Consider the following 23,867-nt stretch of genomic DNA (forward strand, 5'->3'; position numbering starts at 1 on the left):
AATAGCAACGGAAGTAAATATAACTATGTAAAATATAGTGCAAAATTAGGAACTTTTGCTATTGACCGATGGTTAGTTGTAGCATTTTTATCAGAAGCCACTTTTTAAAACATGTAACCACTTTTACAAAAATTTAAAATGATTGAAAAAACTCTTGATGCTAATAATTTAAGGGTTAGTAAACATCGCAAGGTTTATTTCAAAGTTAAGATACATTTTACGAAACAAGCATAATATTATAAAACATTCGTAATAATTCCATATTTATTAAAAAAAAAGAAAAAATATGAAAATGGGATGTACTTTAACAACAACAAAAAAATAGAGATCAAGTGGTGATCAGATAATTTTTTAATTGAATTTTGTTTTATTTAGTCTCCTTGGGATCAGTAGGCTATCGTTAATTTTGCCCTGTGACATAAGATATTTTACTATAGAAAGTTCTTGTTTTTAATTATCAATACCAGGGCTTTCTAATCTGTTGGCACGCAAACGAAATCATAGTTTTTTTTATTCCGAATTCATTTTTTAATTCTGACACTGAAAATACACAAAGTGTCACTTATTAATCGTGTTGAAATTTTGTATGCCTATTAATTACGGAAACCATTAAGAAATAATGCGTGAAACAGTTTTTTTTGTTTCGATATAATTATTGATTGTTTTAAACTACTTTTTTTTTAATTATTTATACTCCTCATTTGGAGTCAATTTCTACTTGTTGACGTCCCGCAGTGGACTGATCGTGAAGACACGGTTCTCAGTAGAACACCGAAGTCAAGCATCACTGGCTGCGGTCAGTGTGCGGGTGGGTGACCACTTGGATCAGTCTGCGTAGGGACCGAGGGTGTGCGGTATTAGTCCTCGTTAGACTGTTCTACCTTAAAATGCTCGACTTCGCATGCAGGTCGTTGGACTACCGAAGTGGGTGTGCCATCCCCTCTGCAGAGAATCAAAATTGTGATGGCATGTCTTCGGATCATCCTCAGGTATGTTTTCCAGACCGTCGCCAATAGCCCATTGTGCAGCTCTAGGGCGACGTAAATGAACTACAGCTTAATTGTACGTTGAGGAATTTGACAAAAACAGTGGATTATTTGACACATTATTTCGATCGTTGAGGTAGTTAGAGAGGATCTCAGATCTTTTACAAAGAAAAATTCAGTGATGTATACAGGATTTTTCGTTCAATAATTCACTGTTTAAGGAAAAATTTTATCAAATTCAACTAGGAAGAGTAAGATTAATTAAATTTTAATTTTCTTAGTCGATACGAGACTCTTCCTTATGATTGCTAAGCAACAAACTTGTCTGTGAAGAAAGTTTCTCCTAATATCATAAAGTGTACCTTTGTAAATAGAGCATTATTAATGTCCGCCCAGTCGGCATCTCGGTAGAGGCTTGTACTAGCACAGATTTGGCCGGGGTTCGATTCCCAGTGCTGATGGCTGGTTATCTAAACAAACTGCACTTTCTCCGTTCGTGCATTGTTAGTATTTCGGAATCCACTCTAATGTTATTACCCCATTTCAATGTCATAAAAGTTCAAGCATATTTAGGCGATTGGGGAGCATGGTACGGAGATCGGTTGATTACTACCACCAACAGCCTCCGACCAAAATTGAGCTAGTGTATTGTCTGGGCGCAAGTCATAATAAGAGCCGCGATGGCCTGGGGGATAGAGCGTTCGCCTTCCAATGTGGCGAACCGAGTACGAATCCTAGTCGATACGAATTCCGCCTGACGTAAAATATCCTCAGTGGTAGACGGATCATGGGTTAGAGTCCCGTTGCCATCAGACTAACCGTGGGAGGTTCTCGCGGTCTTCCTCTCCATGTAACGCAAATGCTGGTTAGCTCCATCAAAAAGTCCACCACGAAGGCAATTTCTCCCAATACTCGATCCATGAGTTCCCTTGTCTTCTGGATTGGGTTCAAAATGACAAGGCTACGGAGTTGAACATTAGTAGTCTTAAAACCATAAAATTGGGTCGGCTGTTATACAACGGTTATAAAATTATAAAAAGTCATAATAAAAGATAAACCTCGTGTCATCGCTTTTAGCCCATGAGTGTAGCTCTCGAGCAACATCAACAACTAATATCAAACTATCATAATTGTTCATTATGATTACTTATAATTACGTTTAAAACTGTAATACGTAATTAGGATTCTGGTAATCACTTATTTTTTTATTTATTTATTTATTCACATACGCGTGCAGGCTTCTCTGTTTTGTACAAAGAGCGACATCTAAATCCTTGTCAAGTTGAAGAAGTGCAGATAGCAAAACTTAAAGATGGATGGCACATAGACACATCCAGGATTCGAACCTATTGCGTCTACTAGTCATCACGATTGCCAGTAATGGACTGCAGATCTGAATCTGATCTCTACAGAGATTTCTGGATTGCCAAATGATAAAATTCTTCCCAATGGACAAGAATACCGCTCCAGAACACCTCATCGGTCATGATACTCGTTATCAAGCACTGAGGTTCTTCGATGGCACGAACTTGCGACCATCTCTTATGATGTTTGGAATCTTATTCTTTCAGCCAATCCAGCTATTTATTTATTCTCTTACATATGCTCAATTTATAAACTGTACTCAAATTAAAGAAGACCAGTTAGAGCAAATATACGAACACAAAGATACATCTAAGGTCATGAGAAGATTCTAACCCGCTACCTCTTAGCGTCAAAGCGTTTGGCAGATGAACAATACCCCTCGGCTATGGAGGTCCTAGCTATGCCCTTGTCGAGTCAGAAACACAGGCAATCAATGATCAGCCATCACCCTTTGCAGTAGCCGAAGAGACACAATATTTGGTAAGTGAAATATACTGCTTAACCCTTTGACGCAGAATTTTTATTAAACATATTTTCCATACTTTTCTTCATTATTTTGTATTAACTTAGGTAAAAATATTTTACATAGCATTTTATTAATTTATTGTCATGAAATACAACATGAAACACCGTGGTGTTTTTTCTACGTTAAAGTAAAATCTTCTAAACATGGCTCTCTTCCAAACAATAATTTTTCAATTGTGCAGTTATTTACATGTAAGAGAAACAGTTATTCGTCATTGAAATTTCTTTTATTTACAAAATCACTTATTGATAAATGTTTGAACAGGAATGAAAAAAACATTTTTAAACTACTTTTTTTGGATTTTATCTTTTAGTACAAATATAATTCCAATTATCTAACAGACTTTTATTTAATAAATGTCAAACTGTTTTTTTATAATTAAAAAATATCAAAATATATTTCCGCTTGTAACTAGAGAGCCAGAAAAAAAATATATAAAAAGGTCACCGGTGTCCCATCTGCGTCAAAGGATTAAGCTAACACTCAAAATTCTATAGCTATCATACATATATATCATATATCCAAATAGCTATTATATAATCACTTTACATATATCTTGTGTCATATTTAAATGATGTGATATTTTTTTAAATATAAATGCGAAAATGTAAATTAATTTATTCTCATAACACAATATATTTATTATGATTTTTATATGTATATTTTTAATAAATACTAATATCAAAATTTATTGTTCCGATATCTTTGAATTTATTGTTCTGAAAGACCTTTAGAATACATAGTTCCATAAAGTATTCTCAAACTTGAAAATATGCTTAAATTAGAATGTTAAATTAATTTTAAAGTTTCAATGCTGGAACTAAAACCAATGAAAAACAAATCATAATTCTCATCTTTTGAAATCTTCTTTTAGTTCTAACTATTTGAAACACTTTTTTTATAAGAAGACAATATAGTAAGAGGTCAAAGTTTTTGTTTTAAAAATAGATGTTATGAACGATATTAAAGAGTTAGCCAAATTAAATTTTTGTTTCTCTTTTAGTTACGTCATCGCAATTGTAAATTTTCTCGTAATTGTTTGAACATATGGTTCTAATAATTACAAGCGCAAGAATCGAAATTAAATTCTGGGAATATTTCGATTTTTTTAAAGCTTGCAAACTCTCCATCTCCGACAAAGCGATTGTTTAATTAAAAAATATCATTTAATTTAATATAATTTGATTAATATAATATGATAATAAATAAAATTTGATTCTTGATATAATTGGATTATAGTTGATGAAAAAAATCGACGGTTTATTTGAAGTTATTTATTACTTGAAAACCACTACTTTTTATCTGCAATTTTTAAAAATTTTATTACAAATTCTTGCAGCACATTTTAAAATACATTTTTTAAAAAGACTATGACACCTGGAAATAATTTTTTAAAATAGTTTTATTTTATATATTTTTAATTTTAAAATTCATAAAGAATTTAAATAAATTGCGCTTCATTTTTTTTCAACATTTCCTAAACTTATGCATATTAGAAATGCTTATTTGGTGACGTAGCACCGGTTCTTATACAATTCGCTTTGATCACTAAGATAATAAAAAATAATGAAACATTAAAAAACGAACGATGAAACCTTAAAAAAAAATTGCTTACAGTTTTATTTGCAACAATGGCCAATTAAAATTTTTAAACAATTTTCAAGATCGGGTCTAAACTTTCTCAATTTAGTCGATGTCCAAATTTCCGAAAACACCATGGACAGACAAAAATATTGAGTCAACACAAAAAAATGTCGAAATAATGCTACAAATTAAAAATTAATTATTATTTTTATCTAATAATTAAAGGAAACGAAAAAAGAGTTTAAGTAATTGAAGTTTTATTTAATAAAATATTTTTTTTCTAAGGTATACATTTCTGTGTAACATTTCTGTATACATTTCTATATGTATACATTCTAGGTATACATTTCTGTGTTTCTTTAAATTACGTATCTGAGGAGGTTTAGCTGAAAAAAAGGTTGCAAAACAAATCAAAAATCAAATATATCAGGAGCTGCAAAATTTTAGTCATCGACTTTGATAACATGTTTTTGAGAAAATGGCGTCATACTCGCGCCATCAGTAAAAAAAAATTTTCTATTCGTCAATTATATCCCCCAGTAACTTCGTCACTGATTACTTCGCGACGGAACTCCGATTTTATGAAATTTATTAAGGTTATAGTGCATCTTATAACATATAGAAAACTGTGCTTAAAATCTTTAATTTGAAGAGTGAAAATTTTTCAATGTTTTATGATCCATAAGTATAAATTAGGTTTAATTTCCGACAGTTAAATTAGCAAACCTTGTTCTGTATCTAGTCTTGTTCTGAATTTGTTTTTGATATCTATACATGAATGAATAAGAACAAGCGAATTATGGTTCTGGAACTGCAACTGCTGTTGGAAATGGTTATTAAAAAAAGATATTTCTTTATTAAAGAGTTGTTTTATTTTGATTTGAAAAGCGTTATAGGTAGTACTAATGCAATATTTTATAAATGTTTATTCTTTTTATAATTTGTTCAATTCATTTTTCTAAAAATACAATATACTCTGTATATCTCGAGAACCTTGTTATGTCAAATAATTATTTTTCCCTTTAGCATTATATATCCACCTACTGTTAATTGAAATTAAAATGTCGAAAGGTTTCTTCTCAAAACCTTACTATGTCGGAAGTTATTTTCGAAATAGAAAATGAATTTTTTAGGAAAAATCACAATGTAAGTTCATTGCAAATTAATTTTCTATTGAATGCATAATTGTTCTTGCCTTACTTTTAAAAATAAAATTATCATTGATGTATTTAGACTTACAGTCAACTATCATTACATACATATTTATTAATAGTTATTCTCATATTTCATGATTTTACTTTTTAAAGTAATATTTTAGAATATATTTTTCTACTTTTTTGAATATATTTAGTTTTGAACTTGCTCTATCGAAAACTCGCTATCTCGAATTTTTTTTCAACGTCTCTTTGACTTTGAGATACAGAGAGTATATTTTCTTTTAAGAAATGTCATTTCCATATCATTTAATTTGAAATAATTTCATAAAGGCATCCGAAAAGATTTAATAAATTCTGAATTATAGGCTGGATCTAAATATAATCATAAGTTTTAAAACTCATCACTTATAAAAAGTATTAACTTGCGGAACCCCTTACATTCTTCCACGGAACCTTAGGGTTCCGCGGAACACCACTTGGGAACCGCTGTTTTAGACCTTTAGGGTGCAGAAGCTGAATCCTCCAGTTGGGTGGTCAGCTGCATGTGGCAATAAAAATACTAACTCACGGAACCCCTGTAACTCTTCCACAGAATCATGGGGTTCCGCGGAACACCATTTAGGAACCACTCATCTAGGTAACACTAATAAATTGTTGTATAATTTTAATGCCTTTTTATTATATTTATTAATATTTTATACTCCATTTAAAAATATTTTTTTTGATGTAAAATTGGTCTTTATATTAAAACTGTAAAGTCCAATAATTAATAATAAAACTATTCATAAGAAGATAAAACGAAATTGAATTAAAAAAATACTTCAGATTATGCAAGAAAAAATTATATGTTTATTTTGTATTTTTTTTAATTTTTTGGTGATTTTTATCATTTTAAAGTCGCTTGCCAAACAAAACAAGTTTAAAAGGTTAAATAAATATCTGCACTCCTTTACCTAACAACAAAAGAGAATTACTTTTTTTTATGAGTATGACGTCAGAAATGAGAAAAGAGTGCCAAATTTTCCATCTCGTGGATTTCATAGGATTTATTTTAGTACTTGCGAGACTAGTGCTCGTCCCGAGTTTCTTCTTGTTTTAAATATTGAATGTTTTTGTAGCGTCGTAACGTAATCTTTGAGTAGCGGCGCAGTTTAGCGCCTCCTGTGCCGTTGAACTCTTTCATTCAATTGAATAATTCTACATCTCCGTTACGATGAAATTAAGACAATTTTAGATGATTATTCTTCTCAATTAAGGATCTACATATCTGAATCTTTGAAATGTTCGAACTGTTTAAGACCAACTATTAAAAAAAATAAATAAATAAACAGTGTCCGTTGTACAAAGATTCGCATTAGGATTAAATAGAACTCATTCGTGCTTAGAGTCAAAGAACTAATAGGTAGAAAAGGATATATTTCTTGGGATAACGATGGCTATATGAACGTATGTATCATTTCATTATGTCTGCTTTACTACAACTTAAAATTTTTTTTAGGCTTTTCTTTTTTTTTAATAATAGTCCCAATAACCATTGTTATAGTTTTAGCTGTTCAGACACGGTTTTGTATTTTATTTTACAATGGAGAAGTTATTACACTTAGAAAGTTAAAACTAGAAAGGAATATATGAAATCTTACGGAGAAAAAAACGAGGAAATTAATAATTATCGCCTTCGATAATTAGGTCAACTAGATTCATTCGATCATTCGCGAATTATTTGCTTTAACAGATAACTACTTTGAACTCTCAGCAATCTTCATACAAATCTTTGATATTAAAAATCTCTATGCATATTTGCTAATAACTTCGAATCGATTCGCATCGCTTATTTTTTTCTTTTGTTTTTTCTGTTCAAATTGGGTACTTGCAATCCAAGAAGAAGACTTCCCATACCCACACATCTGACCAATGACGCCAGCGTATTAAAGTTGAGCTAAGCTTCTCTACGTCAGTTAGAATGATAATTAACTATTAGTTAATTAAATACAAAGCCGTGTCACACAACGAATTACAACTTTAATTAGAATATGTGAACCAAATTATTTTTTACCCTCTAACTCAGGGGTTTCCGACTTACATGAGGCCCGGGGGCCCGCAATTAAAAACACCAGTCAAATGGCGGGCCGCAACTTTATAAAAATTTTATGTATGACTCTTTTATGTTTGAATATAACTGCCAGATTTTTATCAAGTTGTACAAAACAAAATTAAATTACAGATTAAAATAGTAGAAGTAGATTTTTACCTAAAAAATAAATTTTTTTGCACCGTTGGTAAGTTAAATTTCACAAAAATAAAGACATAAGTTTTNTAAATTTCACAGAAATGAAGAAATTAGTTTTCTTTTTTTTTAACGAACGAAAAGTATTTTAAACCCAAATATATTTTTTACGAAAATTATCAGCAAAGAAATGACAACTATTATATTTTAGTTCGCGGGCCACAAAAAAAAGCTTCGCGGGCCGCCAGTTGTAACCACTGCAGCTGTTGTACGCGGCTTTGCCCGAGCACATGTACTTTGATTTCAGTTTTAACTATTTTCAACAGATGTTCACGATATTGTCTAAGTTGTATTGAATTTTATAAATGATTTAAAATCTGTCCGGCAGCTATTAAATAACAGAAATAATTTGAGATAATGGGATACCTGCAAGTGAGGTTGAGTGGGGGTTGTTGAAACGTGGCATTTGTTAACTTTAGCAACTGTTCTTTCCATTCTATTTCGAGTAAGCCAAGCCCGTCAAGTACCAATTATCTTAAGTGACACATTCTATATTCGTTCAAAAAGATTCTATCTTAAAGATTTCAATTCTTTCACAATATTTCTTAAAGCAAAGATAGGCATGGAGCCAGGTAATACATAAATGAACTAATTATGCATTGAAGTTGCCAGGTACACAAAACTAAAAATATATCATGGTTACAATAAAATACATAAACAAATAATAATTTTAGGTTAAATAAAAGAAAAACAGACGAGAAAAAATTCTATTTCAACTCATTCGATGTGCGATACGGCTCTTCTCTAACTAATTAGCATTTTAACTCGTGTAGAGAAAGTTAGCTCAACTTTAATGCGCCGTTTCACCGACAAAGATTAGCTGGTGCTGACGTCATGGGTCATGTGTGTGGGTATGTGTGTTCTTCTTCTTGAAGTGAAGTACTCAATTCAGTCTGTAGACAAGTGTCCCCCAATCTTTTTATCATCGCGAACCTATCAACGTTTGATAATTTTACCACGGCCCACTGAGGGGGGGGGGCGTTGATTGTTTATATTTTAGATTATTTTGATTTATTAATTTTAATTTAATATTATTTAAACATGCCTTCAAAATAAAATACAGTTGCACCAAAAAATAAATATGAAGTGATTTAACATTTTAACATACCAGAAGGGTAAATCAATGAGAACCCTGAGCTTGTTTCTTTGCAATGAGACTGTTCCATCTGGCCGTAATCGTTTTAAAACATTAAAAAATTTATGTCACCACCTTCGGGGGCCCATTTTTTTTAAATAAATAAAATTTTAATGGAGCACAGATATTTTTAATTTGTGGTATGAACCTAGGAATTTAAATTCAGTTTCAATGAAATTGGGCGGCCCGGTACCATTTGAGTGGACCGCGGGTTGGGGAACACTGTAGACAGCAGAAATATTAAAATTATTTCCACCTTTGTCGCGACATGAAATAGAAAATCCATCCCAATGTTCCATTAAGTGCTATACTACTTCCTCACTCACCTCTCGATTCATAAATTGAAAATCATCCAATATCTTTGTGTTATTACTCGCAGAGGCAAACTTCGGTACCAATAATTGTTATGACAGTATGCGGCTCCCTATCACTGTTCATATTCAGAATTTCTACAGACATTTTAGATAGGAATAAAAACCTATCGAAATAAATACTTTGTAACTAAGTTTTTATTCCTATAAAAATACAAAATTATTCTAACTAAATTCTTAGCGTGTAACTAATTATTTTAACACTGCGTAAATTACTACTAAGACAACCTAACGCCGAAATAAAGCATAATAAATTTCTTTGTGATCCTCAAATTATTTGTTAAGGCAACGAAAAGAAAATTAATAATAGTGTTTCCAACAGAAAAATATCAAGATTTATGGAACCACATAAGAGAAAAATATATTAAGATTATTAATTTTTTTTTTTACTTCCAATTTCTTAATAGATTTTAAAAAGTATTCTGCTTTAGTTATTTTTCTTTTTAAAAAAATGTGATATACAGTGCACAAAAAAGTCTTCCCTGAATAACTGTTGATCTAATGATCGGATTTTCACTTTCTCGGACTTTAATGGTTCGAGGGGGGGACCTCAAATATGTGAATAAGTCCGGACGATATTTTGAGTTGAGAAATTAGACACAAAAACGTACTTTCTCTGAATAAACATAACTTTTCCTCATCGGATTCGGATTTTTTCCAAAATATCGGGGGTAGCAGCAATCTCGGAAATAGGATCCCGATCATTTGTTCAGGAGAGCGCTCCAAAGTTTGGACCCCTTAATATTAATTTTACTTTTAGCGTATTTCGCTAGATCTCGGAAATTTTTTAAGCGAATTGAAAAATGTTTACACATAATTATAAAATTCGTTTGTCCAAAAGTAATGCCATGCAAAAAAATAATTTATTGTAAACATTTATTATTTTATTAATTAATGGTGGAAAATATTTTGAATAGTAAAGTATCAAATTCTTCGCATTATTTTAAAGAACACAATTTTACATGGCAAAATACAAAAATGTCAGCAAAAATGGTTGAAAAAAGTTCACGAGAAATTGAATTTTAAAAAAAAAGTCAGATATTTAAAATTAAATTTTTAAGCAACTATTCGAACGATTTCGTTCAAATTTCGTATTTTTTATATGTAAAATTATATTCTTCAAAATGATGCAAAAACTTGTATACTATACAATTAAATTTTTTTTTTATTAAATAATAAATATTTACTAAAAGTGATTTTTTGCGTGGTTATTATCTATAGATAAACGAATTGTATAATTGTGCTCAAAAATTTTCGATAGCTATAGCAAAAGAAATGTTCTCGAGAGAAAAAAGTTCTCGAGATATAGCAAAATAATTATCATTAAGGGATCGACACTTGGAAACGCTCTCCTGACCAAACTATGGGGACCTTATTTCCCAAATTGTGGCTACCCCCCGAAATTGTCAAAAAAAAGGCATGTTTATTCAAAGAAAGTATGTTTTTATGTCTTATTTCGTAACTTAAATTATCGTCTGCACTTATTAATTAGCATACTTGAAGTCACCCTCTCATGCCATTAAGATTGAGTACTAGAACGTGAAGATCCAATCGTTAGATCAAAAGTTATTCATGGTGATCCGTTTTTTGTTCGGCGCACTGTACGCCTTCTTTAAAAAAAATTTAGTATGATTTTCCCTCCTTTATTTAAAGATCGTTCAATTCAGAATAATCCGAAGGTTAATTTGATACTGCCCAGATGAAACTACAGAAACGACTTATCAAACAAAACGATTGTATCAAATAACTTTTTTGACGCAATCAAACAAATCACTTTCCTATTTTGGATAAATAAAAAAATAATTCACAGAGAAAAATAAATAAGAGGAATTAATTCTTCGGATGTTTAGGATTGTTTCACTAGCATATTCTATTTTGGGGGGGGGGATATTTTGTTTTCAAAAATTTTGCTCGAATGTATAACCTACATAACCTATTCATTTAACCTCTGGCTCTGCAAATGACGTCTAACTACGTTGTGGGTGTGAATTGACGTGACGATAAAATAGTGTTGCGATTCAACCTTGCACAGAAACTATTTACGAAATTTAAGAACAAATGAACTATTTCGACTCGTGTCAGGGTCAGGGATGTCTTGAAATTTAGCAATCGATCGCCACATGTTTTAAGCCATTGCGAGAAAAATTATTTTTTTCCCCCAAGTACTTCTTCAATACGTGAAAGATTTCTCTTATAATGCATTTTACATTCTTACACTCTTCGTAAATAAAATAGACGTCTCAAAATTACGCAATTTTCGCAACTTCCCCTTTTCGTTACCATGGTTTCGGTGAATCTTGCTTTTTCCCATGACAGTACGTACTTAAAATATACCGGCATGGGAAAAAAGCAAGATTTACCGAAACCATGGTGACGGAGAGAGGAAAGGTGAGGAGAGTGGAAAAATAGCGTGACCTTGAAAAGCCTATTTCCACATAATATAATGTTTGCAAAAGAGCCGTGATGAATCCGTGCCATCGTGACACATCGCGTCGATGGCACAGAGCCATCGTGATACCAATGTGTTAGGAAAGTAAAGGCAGTCGCTGTGCCATCATGACCACGTTGCCACCATCATGCCGTCCGACTCAAAATTGTAGAGCCTTAGCCTCCATGGACTCTCCTAGCCAGGTGCTGAATAGTTTCATGGTTTTTGCTGAATAGTTTCTTTAGCTGAATAGTTTCAACTGTTTCATTCCAAGGAACAGCAATCATCGGGGTCGATGAGCGTCAGTGATCATGGGGGCTTAACCCCCTAGTATCTAATATGCATTTAAGATTTTAGCAGGGTTTGGGGGTTAGGAATCGAAGAAAATTTTACATTGATCGAAGTCTGACTAATTTATAATAATTCCGATCAGCTAGGGTCCGATAGATTAAAAGATAAGGAAAAATGATTTTGATGTTATAAAAGTTATTAAAACAAATATTTATAATCATGTAAACAAAAATTATATCTCGAATAATTATAACAATTTGAAATATCACAAATTTAGTTACACATTTGAACGTTTTAAAGCCTATGTTTAAAAGATTTAATGGAAAAAAAGGCGCAATATCATTAAAATTATTGAAAAGGTTGAGAATAATAAATGAATTATAAGTTCTGCTTTGGGGCCAGGACAGCTTGGTTGGTAGGGCTCTGGACGCACGCTCGTGAGAACGGAAGTTCGAATCCAGCCAGACGAAGACTAGCAAATTGTGACTGGTACACGTTAAGTTTGTCGGTTCACAATGTTCTCCATGGTCCCATAACAAGTTATATCTCTGGGGTTACTAAATTTGTTATTGTTCGTTCTCTGGTTCAGACTAGAATTACGATCTGTAGATGAATGAATGGATGTATGAACGGGTGTGACGTATGAATGTGGCAGAAGTCGAATTTTTGGCCATAGATGGCACCACTGGAAAGCAAAAACAATCACACCCCCTGTGCCTTAATGGCCTACGACAACACAAAGTTACACTTTCATTTATAAATTTGAAAACCAAATTCATTCGGCTAATTTACCGAATTATCTAAAAAGTACCTGCTAATGAATGACTCGCCTATATGACAACTTTCTTAGCCCCCACCCTTAAAATCCAACGTGCACTTTTCTAATATTTTAGTAAGAGGAGGGTAGATATCAGTTTTTCACTGGATTGAACTTTTTTTCCAGATGATATCAGGCTTAAAACCTATTTTTACTGGATACTAATAACTGTATGCAACTCTACATAAAAAAGGACGAAATGAATTTCTTTTAAAATTATTTAAATTTCCTTTTGCACTGCTAGATCTTACTAATTATTTTTAAAAAAATACAATGCGATGAAAGACAATTCTTCTGATCGAAAACTATTAAAAAAACAAAACAATAGTAATAAATAAATAAAAAATAGTCGTGGAACCTTCCATCGGATTGTATTTGTTGATCGCAAAAGTGCCTTGAGAACAGGGTCGATGATTTTTTACAAATTTCTAGAAACGTGTATTGGAAACGATGGAAGCCATCTCCATCATCACGTCACGTTTCCATCAATCAACGTGCGAGGGAAATCCTAACAGATCTGCTACTTCCGTCATTCTTCTTTCTATTTCTTCTGTTTTCTCGTGTTTTTAGTGATGGGAGAGAGAAAGTAGCAGATTTAAAAAGAATAACTCTCTAACTTACGAAAAAATCTCTAGTTTCAATGCCAGGGAAATGTTTAATAAATGCCTGTGACGTCATCAGTCCTGAGGTCACAAAAGGGCTTTGGACGCCATCATCGCATCTCTTAAAAGTATTTAAAGACTCATGTGAAATGATTATGATGAAAGAAAGCAATCTAAAATTGAGTATTTTAATCATTGCTGTCTATTTGTCTTTCCTTTTTATAATTGCGAGCTCGATCTAGCAGCAACGACTGCCGCGCTCCGTAACTTCCATTCATTTGGGGTAAGTTACGCACTTTTTTTTTTATTTTTTATTGTTGAGCTTTAATCTTGTTAGACTATTTTCATTATTTTTTCAGAGTTCTTGAGGCATAAATGAAAAAAAAAAATAAATAAATAAATAAAAATTTAAAAAATAAAAATAAAATAAATAAATAAAAATTTAAAAAATAAAAGTAAAATAAATAAATAAAAATATGGGTTAATAGTTAGCATAGCATGAAGGTGAAATATTTTTTTAACTGATTATTGTGCTTGATATTTAGATTAAAGAAAAATATTGCACTTGACAACCCTATTTTTTTCTATTCCTTAGTTTTCTACGTTTATCTTAATAATCAGAACAATTAAATGCAATAATAATGCTTGAGTTATAAATAGAATAATAGTCAAGTTTATTAAAAACAGAATAATAAACAGGAATTTATTTAAAATAGAATAATAAAGAGATCATAAAAAAGAGAATAATACGCGTGAATTTATTAAAAGTAGAATAATAAGAATGAATTTGTTCAAAATGGAATAATTTCATTAAAAATAGAATAATTGGCATGAAGTTACTAAAAAATAGTTTATTGATAATAGAATAATAAGAATGAATTTATTAAGAATAGAATAATAAATAAGACGGAGTTCATTAAATATATCTACAACAGTTTATCACTGATTGTTAATGTAATAGATAAACTCATTTTATATTTTTTAATAATATGCTAAAAAAATAAGACAAATTAAATTTTAAATAACAAGGATCGTTTGGACTACTTAGCGGAGTATATGTGCTTCGTCGACCACCAGTTGGTTGAGTCATAAAAAGTTATCGTTTGATATCCTTCTGTAAGGTACCTTTCAATCACATGATACCTTTTAGTCATATGAAGTTGTTTGTACCAAAAAACATGAAAAGTATTTTGATATTTAATTCCAGGAAGTATGTGTCTTGAAACTAAGTGTTATTTTTACTTTTGTTTTCTTTAGTGCAATCAGTTTTGTGTGATAGGTTTAAATTTTTGAAAAGTGAATGCTCACCAAGTGCAGCTTGAAATTTTGATATAAAATGAAACTGCTTCTCTAGAATTTGAAAGACTTTCTTGATGTGCATCGAATTTATTTCCCTCCCCCCTAAAAAAATCGTTTCACATTGCATAACAGGACGAAAAAGACTACATCCATGTTGCCGTACGTGCGGTAGATAGAATTTATACTTTCTGTTACGCCAACCATCTTCATGTCGACCCTCGAGATTTGCATTTAGTATCGCATTAAGAAAGCAAGTATACCTTTCGTTCAAGAAGAGGTCTAAACATTATTATTTTTTAGAATTTTTGCTTGTAATTTTATAATTGTTCTTCGACACAAAAGGCACTCGACTTGGAAGTTCCAGCAATTCAGAAGAAAGGTGTTATAAATTCTACTCACAAAATCACAACTTCACCCACAAAACCAGATCGGGGGATATTTCCGTATCGTGATCTGTCGCGCTAACTACAATCGCCAAGGTGCCAAATAGATTTTAAACTTGCAATTTTTTTAAAAAACAAAACATTTTATTGTTGCCCGGGGATGGCTACAAGTTATACCTTTCGAGTTGGTCCTTATCTGTGATGTTTTTTTTTTTAGTTTCTCGCGGGCCACTGCCCGGAAGTTTCAAAGACTTGGCGATTTTTTTTTGCCACAGATCACGATACGGAAATCTGCCCCCAAATCGGACTGGTTTTAAGAATATTCCACCTTTGATTTAGAAGTTCTCCGGATTTTCTATTAATGCGATTTTTATTTTAGTTTGATTAAATTCGATTTTCTTTTCAAAGTCAGAAAAGTCTATCACGTGATCTACACAGTACAAAGTATGGAAACACTTCTATGCTAACTCTATTTAAACAATCTTTATTTTAGCAGCAAATGTTTTGGGAGGTTTCACGTGGCAAAGCTGTTTTCAAAACTTGAAAGGCCATGCTTGAAGATTTAAGAAATGGTTCACCCATGAAAAATTTGCATCGAACAGAATGAGCATAGAAAGTTAAAATTTTTTCAGTCTTTTCCAATACCACTAAGATTTAAAAGAAATCATTTTAATATAAATATTGCAATCTTGCGGAATGATATCAAAACTGCTGGTATTAAAGTTAAATAAAGTTTTTAACTTCCTCTCCTCATTTCGTAAAAATGATCTTTCAAATGCTGCCAATAGTTTTGCCATGTAAAATCTGTCTTAGCATTTGCTGCAAAAATTAAGATTGTTTACAAGGAGTTCGTATAGAAATGTTTACATATTTTGTACTGTACTTCTTCGCGTAATAGGTGTTTCTCACTTTCAAAAGAAAATCGGACTTAAATTAAAAAAAATAAAATCCGGCGAAGTTCTAAATAAAAGGTGGAATATTTTTCGAAACATTTCACTGTCCGATGTGTGTTTGTTTCCATAATTTTCTCCAACCCCTATATATTTTCGTAATAATCGCTGATGCCAATTAGCATTTTAATACATTGCTAGGTGATACTGCTATAAATTAATTCGAAACTATAATCATGAGAGCTAAACAATATTATGGTTTTAGTGACATTTAAACCAAGACTTCAACATGCAATAGTTTTTTTTGAGATTTTCAAAAAGAAATTTAACAAAAGAACATCAATCTTAGACGTATTTACTATTTTTATCAATTTTTCTTTTGTATTAATATATTATATAAAGTTACTATATTCAGAAGAAGAAAAAAATTCCAATATTTTATGTGGGTGCTAAACCTAATTTTATCCATCACAATATAATTATAAGGAAAAACTAATATAAAATTATGGTTTAATACAATTGTAAGGAACTTTAATTAAAAAGGATTGTCACTAGTACTGGCAGAGCGATAAATGTTGTTTCCTTTTCTGTTTACAAAAGGATAGTTGAACTTCGTACTATTGAGAAGACATTTCATTCTAAAAAGAGGAATTCAAATTTAAAATTGAACTATTTTTAATTATATTAATGTAACTATTAACAATTTTTAAAATATTTTGAAAATGTGAGGTACATGACCCGCAATGTAACGCCAATACATAAGACTTAAGTACTTTTAACTTGCATTAAAATATCTATTCTAGGAGCAAAACACAATTTGACGCGCAAGTTTAAAACACTATTTTTAACATTAAGGGTAGATTTTAAATAATTGTTGTATAATTTCTTTTAATTAAGAATTAATAAAATTATTTATATAGAGAGAATCGCTTTTAATTGAAATTTGTGCTTGATTCTTAAAATAGACTATTATATTTTTTTAAACTATAAGTTTTGATTCTTAAGTCAAATATGTCGACATAATGTTGCGCACCACCTTACTCAGATTTAAAAAAAATTTCGATAGTTATTATAATTGTAAAACTAAACTGTACTTTTTTTTATAATTATAATACCTAGATTAAGGATTTTAGATTTTAGAAAAAATATGAAGCCCTATTATTCTTTTAAAGAGATTAAGAAAATGTGAGAGCTGCATTAAACATTCTGTTTTGAAAAATGTGTGTATTTCCGTGCATTTACTCCTTAAAATTCTCTAACGTTATTGTTTATTTTGATTAATTTAATATTTTTGTTTACTAAGTATTTATTGTTTTATTTAAAAAGATTTGAAACTGTGCACAATTAGTTATTTTTTTTATTTTCAAATTTAATTTATTTTTAAACTTCCGAGTTAGATAAGAATTTTTAATTTTTTTTTTTAAGAAAATAGATTTACTTTAGGTTATATCAGAATAATTATTTTTCCCAATTTAAGAAGCGTGCAAAAAAAAATCGTCTAAAGCGTATTCATCACGGATTGTAAGAATCATTCCAAATAATTTGGTAAGATCTGAGACCAACTTTTTCTTTGAATTTATGCACGCTTTTTTTAAAATTGATTTTCAGTTCTTCTTATTTTTTTCCATTTTTTAATTTTCTTTATTTTTTTATTTAATTTTTAGTTTTGCTTATTTTTTATTTATTTTTTAGTTTTGCTTATTTCTTATTTATTTTTTAGTTTTGCTTATTTCTTATTTAATTTTCAGTTTTGCTTATTTCTTATTTAATTCTCAGTTTTGCTTATTTTTCTTTATAAATGGTTCGTTTGCTAGTATGTTTTTTTTTAAAGGGAATGATCATTTTTTTCTCTTATTTCCATCATGCTCATTTACTGTTGTGCATCTTTTGTTAATTCTGTTATTTTTTAATCAACACAATTTGATACATTATTGTGCTGATATGCGATTAAAAATTTTCTTTCGTTTGATTTTTTATAATTTCTCTCCTTTTTTTTCAGATTCAGCATAGCATTACCACAGAAAAAATGTTTCATTTAAAAGGTAAAACATTGGACTACGTGGGCACAGCCGTACACTACTACATGTATGCAATTCTGGTAAGATATTGTGCAATAAAACAGTTCAAATTTCATTTCAATACGCATGTAATTTAACAAAAAAAATTTTTTTTACCTTTCTGTAATAACGAAAAAGGTAAATTGGAATTCCTTTAACATTTTCAAATAATTTTATTGCATATTGACACGCTTCCTTTTTATTTTCCTTCTTCAAAATTAAAAACAAGAGCCAAGAAATTTAACTCTAAGAAATATCGATAGTTTTAGTTATGCATCAAATGTGAGATAAGTAGATGACAACTTGGAAATCTTACAGCACTAACCAGGGTTTTAAAATCGTAGGAAATTAACAGTTAAAATATTCTCAGTTTATGTCATTTTGTCAGTTCTTAAAAACTTCACTGGCTGATTCCCAGGTACATTGTATATTTGTTTAAACTGAATATAATATAGTGCAGTTCGAAATCACAGTAAATCAAATTTTTAAATTTAAAAATAAAATTGTAAATCATAACTTAATACTATCGCTTTAAATATAAATAATCTAGTATAATAATATAAACTATGCGAAAGATACTTCGTTATAATGGCAGTGTTACAATATCCTTAAAGAAGCGTTGAGTTTATTAAGATATTATTGAACAAAGTATTGGATTTTGAGTAAATAGACACAAATGCTAAGTTTAGTCCTGGCACAGCTTTCTTTAGTATAGAAGGTGTAGTATTTAAACATTTTAACCCAAATTTAGACAAATTTTGTAACTACGAAGCCTGGCTAACTGGGGAGGCGAGAAATTCACCCCCTTATTTGTAAATATTTTAATTTATTTTTCCATATTTTTCCGATTGATTCTTATTTTTATTTAAATATATTCCAGACTTCGTTCCTTCACGAAATAAATTTTTTCACCCACTTCAGACTTCTTCCCTTCCTACCCTCAATTATTATCAAATTCGATGAAGGAGGAAATTAACTCTCAGTGTTAGGTACTCTGATTTAAATGTCAGTCAGTATAAAAGATCTCTTATATTTTCTCGCATTTATTTTATGATTTGATAAGCCATCTTTCCTCTTAATTTCTTCGTTTAATTCATGATTAGGACTGGGCGATAAATGGATGTATATCGAAATATCGATTTAACTCATATATCGGCAGGCCGATATAATGACTTTCGTTTTAGGTGATGCATCAGAAACCTGATTTGAGCCGCTCGATTGGGACTTTCATTTTAGGCGATGTATCAGAAATCTGATTTAAGCCGCCGGTATAAGACAACGCTCACGGTTTAACGATATAACAATTTAACATGCAAGGATTCTTGTTTACAGTTGTTCCCTAGGAATGCCGGGACATGCGTCACCTATTAGTGTACACAACAAAAAAAGGCTCTTACTTAAAAAACAATCATCGTAGTTACTTGTAATGGTAGCTCATACCTTTACGCTTACAAGTAGTAGTTCAAGATGTAATCATTATCTATAATGACTTACTCAAGCAATCGATGCTCAAATCCAGCAAATACTAATCTTTTTTTTTCCCTCTGTGATATTTCGTCCATAACAATTTTTTTGATTGAGGAGGTTTGATTGGCACAAATGGTGAAATCGAAGTATTGTGAGTAACCGACCGGACAGTGTAGGGGTCAGGGAACTCGCCTTGCATCAGAAAGGTTCTGATGCATTCTCTGCACCATCTGTTCTTACTGTGGGAGCAACATGGGCCCACCTAATAGGGTGCCACTGAAAGAGTGACCAACAAATTTGCCCTAATAGGCCTGAATTGACGAAATGTCAACCCAGGTGAGCATTGGAAGAAAAAAAAGTGTTGTTAGTAAGATAATTTGTGTTTATTATAGGGTCTGATGATGTCCATACCAGGACCAACACTTATAGACTTGACACATTCCAGCGGAACAGATGCCTATGGGATTTCTTTCATCTACGTGGCTCGGGCAACAGGATACTTGGTTGGATCTCTCTCAGGTAGGTCTCTCTTCTCTCTATCAACAACGCTATTCGTGAAATACGATAACATAAGTTCTTGAAAAAAAATTATCCAATTCACCCTCGTTTAGGAAGAAAAATATATAAGAAGATAAATAAAAATTAATATTAAAAGTATTCCTTCTTACAAAGAAGATAGATATAAATTTTTGGTGCAAGAGACATGTTTTGCCTATACTACGCCTAAAGCCAAATAAAAATCACAAAAACGTGGTTAAAATACTGACGGAAATAAAATCAAACAAAATACTGGCAATTTAAAGACAATCAAATCAACTAGGCTTACGCTGTTTTTCGAAACTCTGTCGCCAAAGAAAATAAAAAAAGCGTAGTTTACGTGGCTTACAATTGAAGCAATGCGAGGATTTCAAACTATACATATAATCTTGTCTTGAAGAATTATCTGGGCTTTAGAACAGACAAATAACTTAAATATTTTAAAAGTTATTAAACTTTTCTTTTAATTGCCAATGTGGTGGCATTTTTCCACACAGATGAAAATGTTCAAAATCACTGCCTCATTCTCCGTTTTTGCAAATTTTTTCGAGCCCAGATAATGCAGAATTGGAGTAAGTTTTTAAATATTAAAAAATTAGACCACAAACGCTTTTCATTTTCACAAAACTGTAGCTTTTCTCCATATTGACGTTTTGCGCCACTTTCAGAATAAGAACTGGCTTTAGATAGTCGTTTAGCCTATCTGAAGCCAGCTATATTATTTACTGCATTTAGCAGCCAGCTTTATTATTCTATACTGCATTTTTATATTATTCTATACTGCATTTAGCCTACCTCATGACTGTTAGTTCACCTAACAGTCATGAGTAACAGTTCCAAACTCATAGTAGTTATAAAAATAGCCTATTATTCGCAAAAAAGAATAGTTTTATATTCACGGAGCCTTCGAAAAAATAGCCTTAAAATACAGGCATCTTAAATGAAATCAAATAAACTATCTTAAAACACAGGGAACTTAAAACAAAATCAACTAGGTCAAAACTAAAGTAACTGGTTTAAAATCAAAGCAGCAAGGTTAAAATTACAACTAAATCAAATTGGAACCTGTTGCTGCGGTAAAAAATAAATATTGGTGCGTTAGTTTGATTAAAACTTAAGTAAGAGGAAAATATCCTTCATCACTTATTCTACCTAGACACTGATTGCTTTAGGTTGGCATGCAATTTTTTCGGTTTGGCTTACGAATAAAGAAATAGCGCTTTTTTTTATCTAGATCATGTGACACACTATGTCCGTTTACAACGTTGTATCGGTTTAAAGTTGAGTTGAATGTAGGGTTTAATGGCGCAAGGTCCCAAAAAGGACATGCTGCGCCAAACAAACTGTTTTTTCCCTAATAAATGTAAGATATAGCATATTTGTTTTGTCAAAATACATTATACTGTTAAAACTATACATGACACGCAAAAAATTCAGAAGTCAATAAAATCATACAAAGGTGGAAATTGATTAAAATTGTATAAAACAGGTTAAAACGGTACGTTGTAATAAAATACATAATAAAATGATGCGATTATATGCAATATAAAATACCAATCGCGCGTAGAAATGCAAAGATGTTACGTATCAGTTTAAAACATCTATAACTCTTAATAGATCTTAATCACGGAACTAATATGTACTCATATTTGTTATAAAGATTTGACTATAAATATCAATTTAAATAGCTTATTAATCAGCTGAGGCGATATTTTATGTTACGAAAGCGGACAAAAATAAATTTTCTCTGAATAAACAAGCCTGTGCTTTCATGGGATTTCAATTTTGGATCCTCAAAACATAGAGAGCAGGGACTGAGTTGTTTAAAAAATTTCTGTCTTAATGTAAATTCTACTCGTACTCTTTGCATATTTCGGCATATCCTGGAAACTTTATGAGCCAATTAAAATATACGGAATGTAATTATAAAACTTGCAAAAAAAAACCTTTTTAGTCATAACTATTTATTGCAGTTTAATTTAACGATAACCGGATTTTTTTGATTACGTATATGTACTTCTCCATCCTTTTAAATAAAATCCTATTCTTGATCTATTAATTGAGAACTACCACTAATTATTGAGGAAATAAATTTTTATTTTTTTGAACTAATTGAACATTTCCATTCAGATTTTGACTCTTGTTTTAAAATTTCATAGCTTAAAATGGTATTCAAGTTATGGCATGTATTGCAACTCAAAATTTTACACAAACTAAATCAGAAAATATTTTATGTATGGCATTTGAACAATCTAGTTTTATAATTGTCCACAAAAATAATTTTATTAGCTTAAATAATTTCGGATAGATCTAAACTCTTAATAAAACTAAAAATAACATCAAGGGTCAAAAATGTAAAGCAGTATTAAAAAAAGTGTTTATTTAGAGAAAGTATAATTTTGAGTCTGATTTCTTAACATGAAGCATCATCTGCACTCATTAATTAGCATCCTGATAGTTTAAGAGGACTCTACCGCGGGATAAATCTTTCGTGGCAAATTTTCTATCATCGACGTAAATAAGTTAAAATTTAAAGAATGGGAAAAATGAATTTAGGAAAAAGCTAGGGTAAACTAAGTTTCAAATACTGATCTTTTTTTTCCTTGAAAGTATCAAAATGCAAATTGTTGCAGGGCAATTTCCCTACGGTGTAATCCAGTTTACATTTTGAATGAAAAAAAAATCAACATTAGCTTTTTTTTACGAAACTTTAAAATATCAAATGAATTTTGAAAGCTAACATGTACTTTATAGTAAGACTTTTTTTTTTCACTAGGTGGCATTATACTTGATTGCTTGAAAACGAAGGAATTGGCTATGATTTGCAGCAGCCTATTCATAGCTTTGGGAGCATTTGTCATACCTTTTTGTCGAAGTCTACCAATGCTACTTGGAACATTTGTTATTACTGGATTTGCAATAGGTTTTAGCAACACAGGTAATTATAAAAATTCGAATAAAAATTATAAATGCAGGGTTTGGGACAATATCATAATAAACCATGTTATCGAACAATTTCTGGGGGAAAATTCCATTTCTAATTAATATAGCAATATGTGCAGTGTGTTGTTATGCAGTTGAAATACCGGAAACTTGTTGAGTACTTACCTGTACTGTTTGCTGTAAAAATGTTTAATTGGAATAAGTGTGGCTTATCACTCTTTTGACACGATCCCTTCATGTATTATTTTTAGTTTGATGTATATAGGGTTGATCAAAATAATGGAAACCTAACTCTATGAAAACAATCTTTCATTTAGTAGCAGATTTTACATGGCGAAAATGTTGGCACAACTTGAAAGATAATGTTTGAAGTTTTTAGAAATGGTGTCTTTTACAAGCATGAAAAATTTGCATCGGCCAAAATGAGCGCAAGAAGTTGAAACCTAATTTCTATATTTACACCACTACAAATAAAAATGGTATCAAAACTAAAAGAAAATGTCCTCTATTTATTACATGAGTAAAAATGCTTTATTTTTAAAAGCTTCAAAGATGACATTTCAAATTGTACCAACAGCTTTGTATGTAAAATCTTCGGAAACATTTGTTTCTAAAAGAAAAATTATTTACACGGAGAGAGAAGTGTTTGCATTTTATTTTATTTCATAACCGTCGTTGAACAGCCGACCCAATCATGGGTTCACGACTACTAAAGTTCAACTCCGTAGCCTTGTCATTTTGAACC

At 30.9% G+C, this 23,867-nt stretch overlaps 1 protein-coding gene across 4 annotated transcripts in view; it reads left to right on the forward strand.

The window, feature by feature from the left end:
- LOC107436500 (sodium-dependent glucose transporter 1A) overlaps nucleotides 1-23,867 on the forward strand; it is a 60,994-nt gene that overhangs the window by 32,715 nt on the left and 4,412 nt on the right. For 2 of the 4 annotated variants that reach the window (XM_071178975.1, XM_016048247.3), the window contains exons 2-5: nucleotides 2,224-2,831; nucleotides 18,118-18,216; nucleotides 20,035-20,161; nucleotides 22,956-23,117. In XM_071178975.1, the coding sequence (XP_071035076.1) occupies nucleotides 18,145-18,216; nucleotides 20,035-20,161; nucleotides 22,956-23,117 (361 nt within the window). In that variant the 5' untranslated portion in view covers nucleotides 2,224-2,831; nucleotides 18,118-18,144. Of the gene's footprint in view, nucleotides 1-2,223; nucleotides 2,832-7,040; nucleotides 7,065-13,487; nucleotides 13,830-18,117; nucleotides 18,217-20,034; nucleotides 20,162-22,955; nucleotides 23,118-23,867 lie in introns of those variants that run through there. The other 2 variants (XM_016048244.4, XM_016048246.3) reach the window with 2 other exon arrangements.

Source organism: Parasteatoda tepidariorum, chromosome 3, assembly GCF_043381705.1.
Source record: "Parasteatoda tepidariorum isolate YZ-2023 chromosome 3, CAS_Ptep_4.0, whole genome shotgun sequence".
NCBI classification, from domain to species: Eukaryota; Metazoa; Arthropoda; class Arachnida; order Araneae; family Theridiidae; genus Parasteatoda; species Parasteatoda tepidariorum.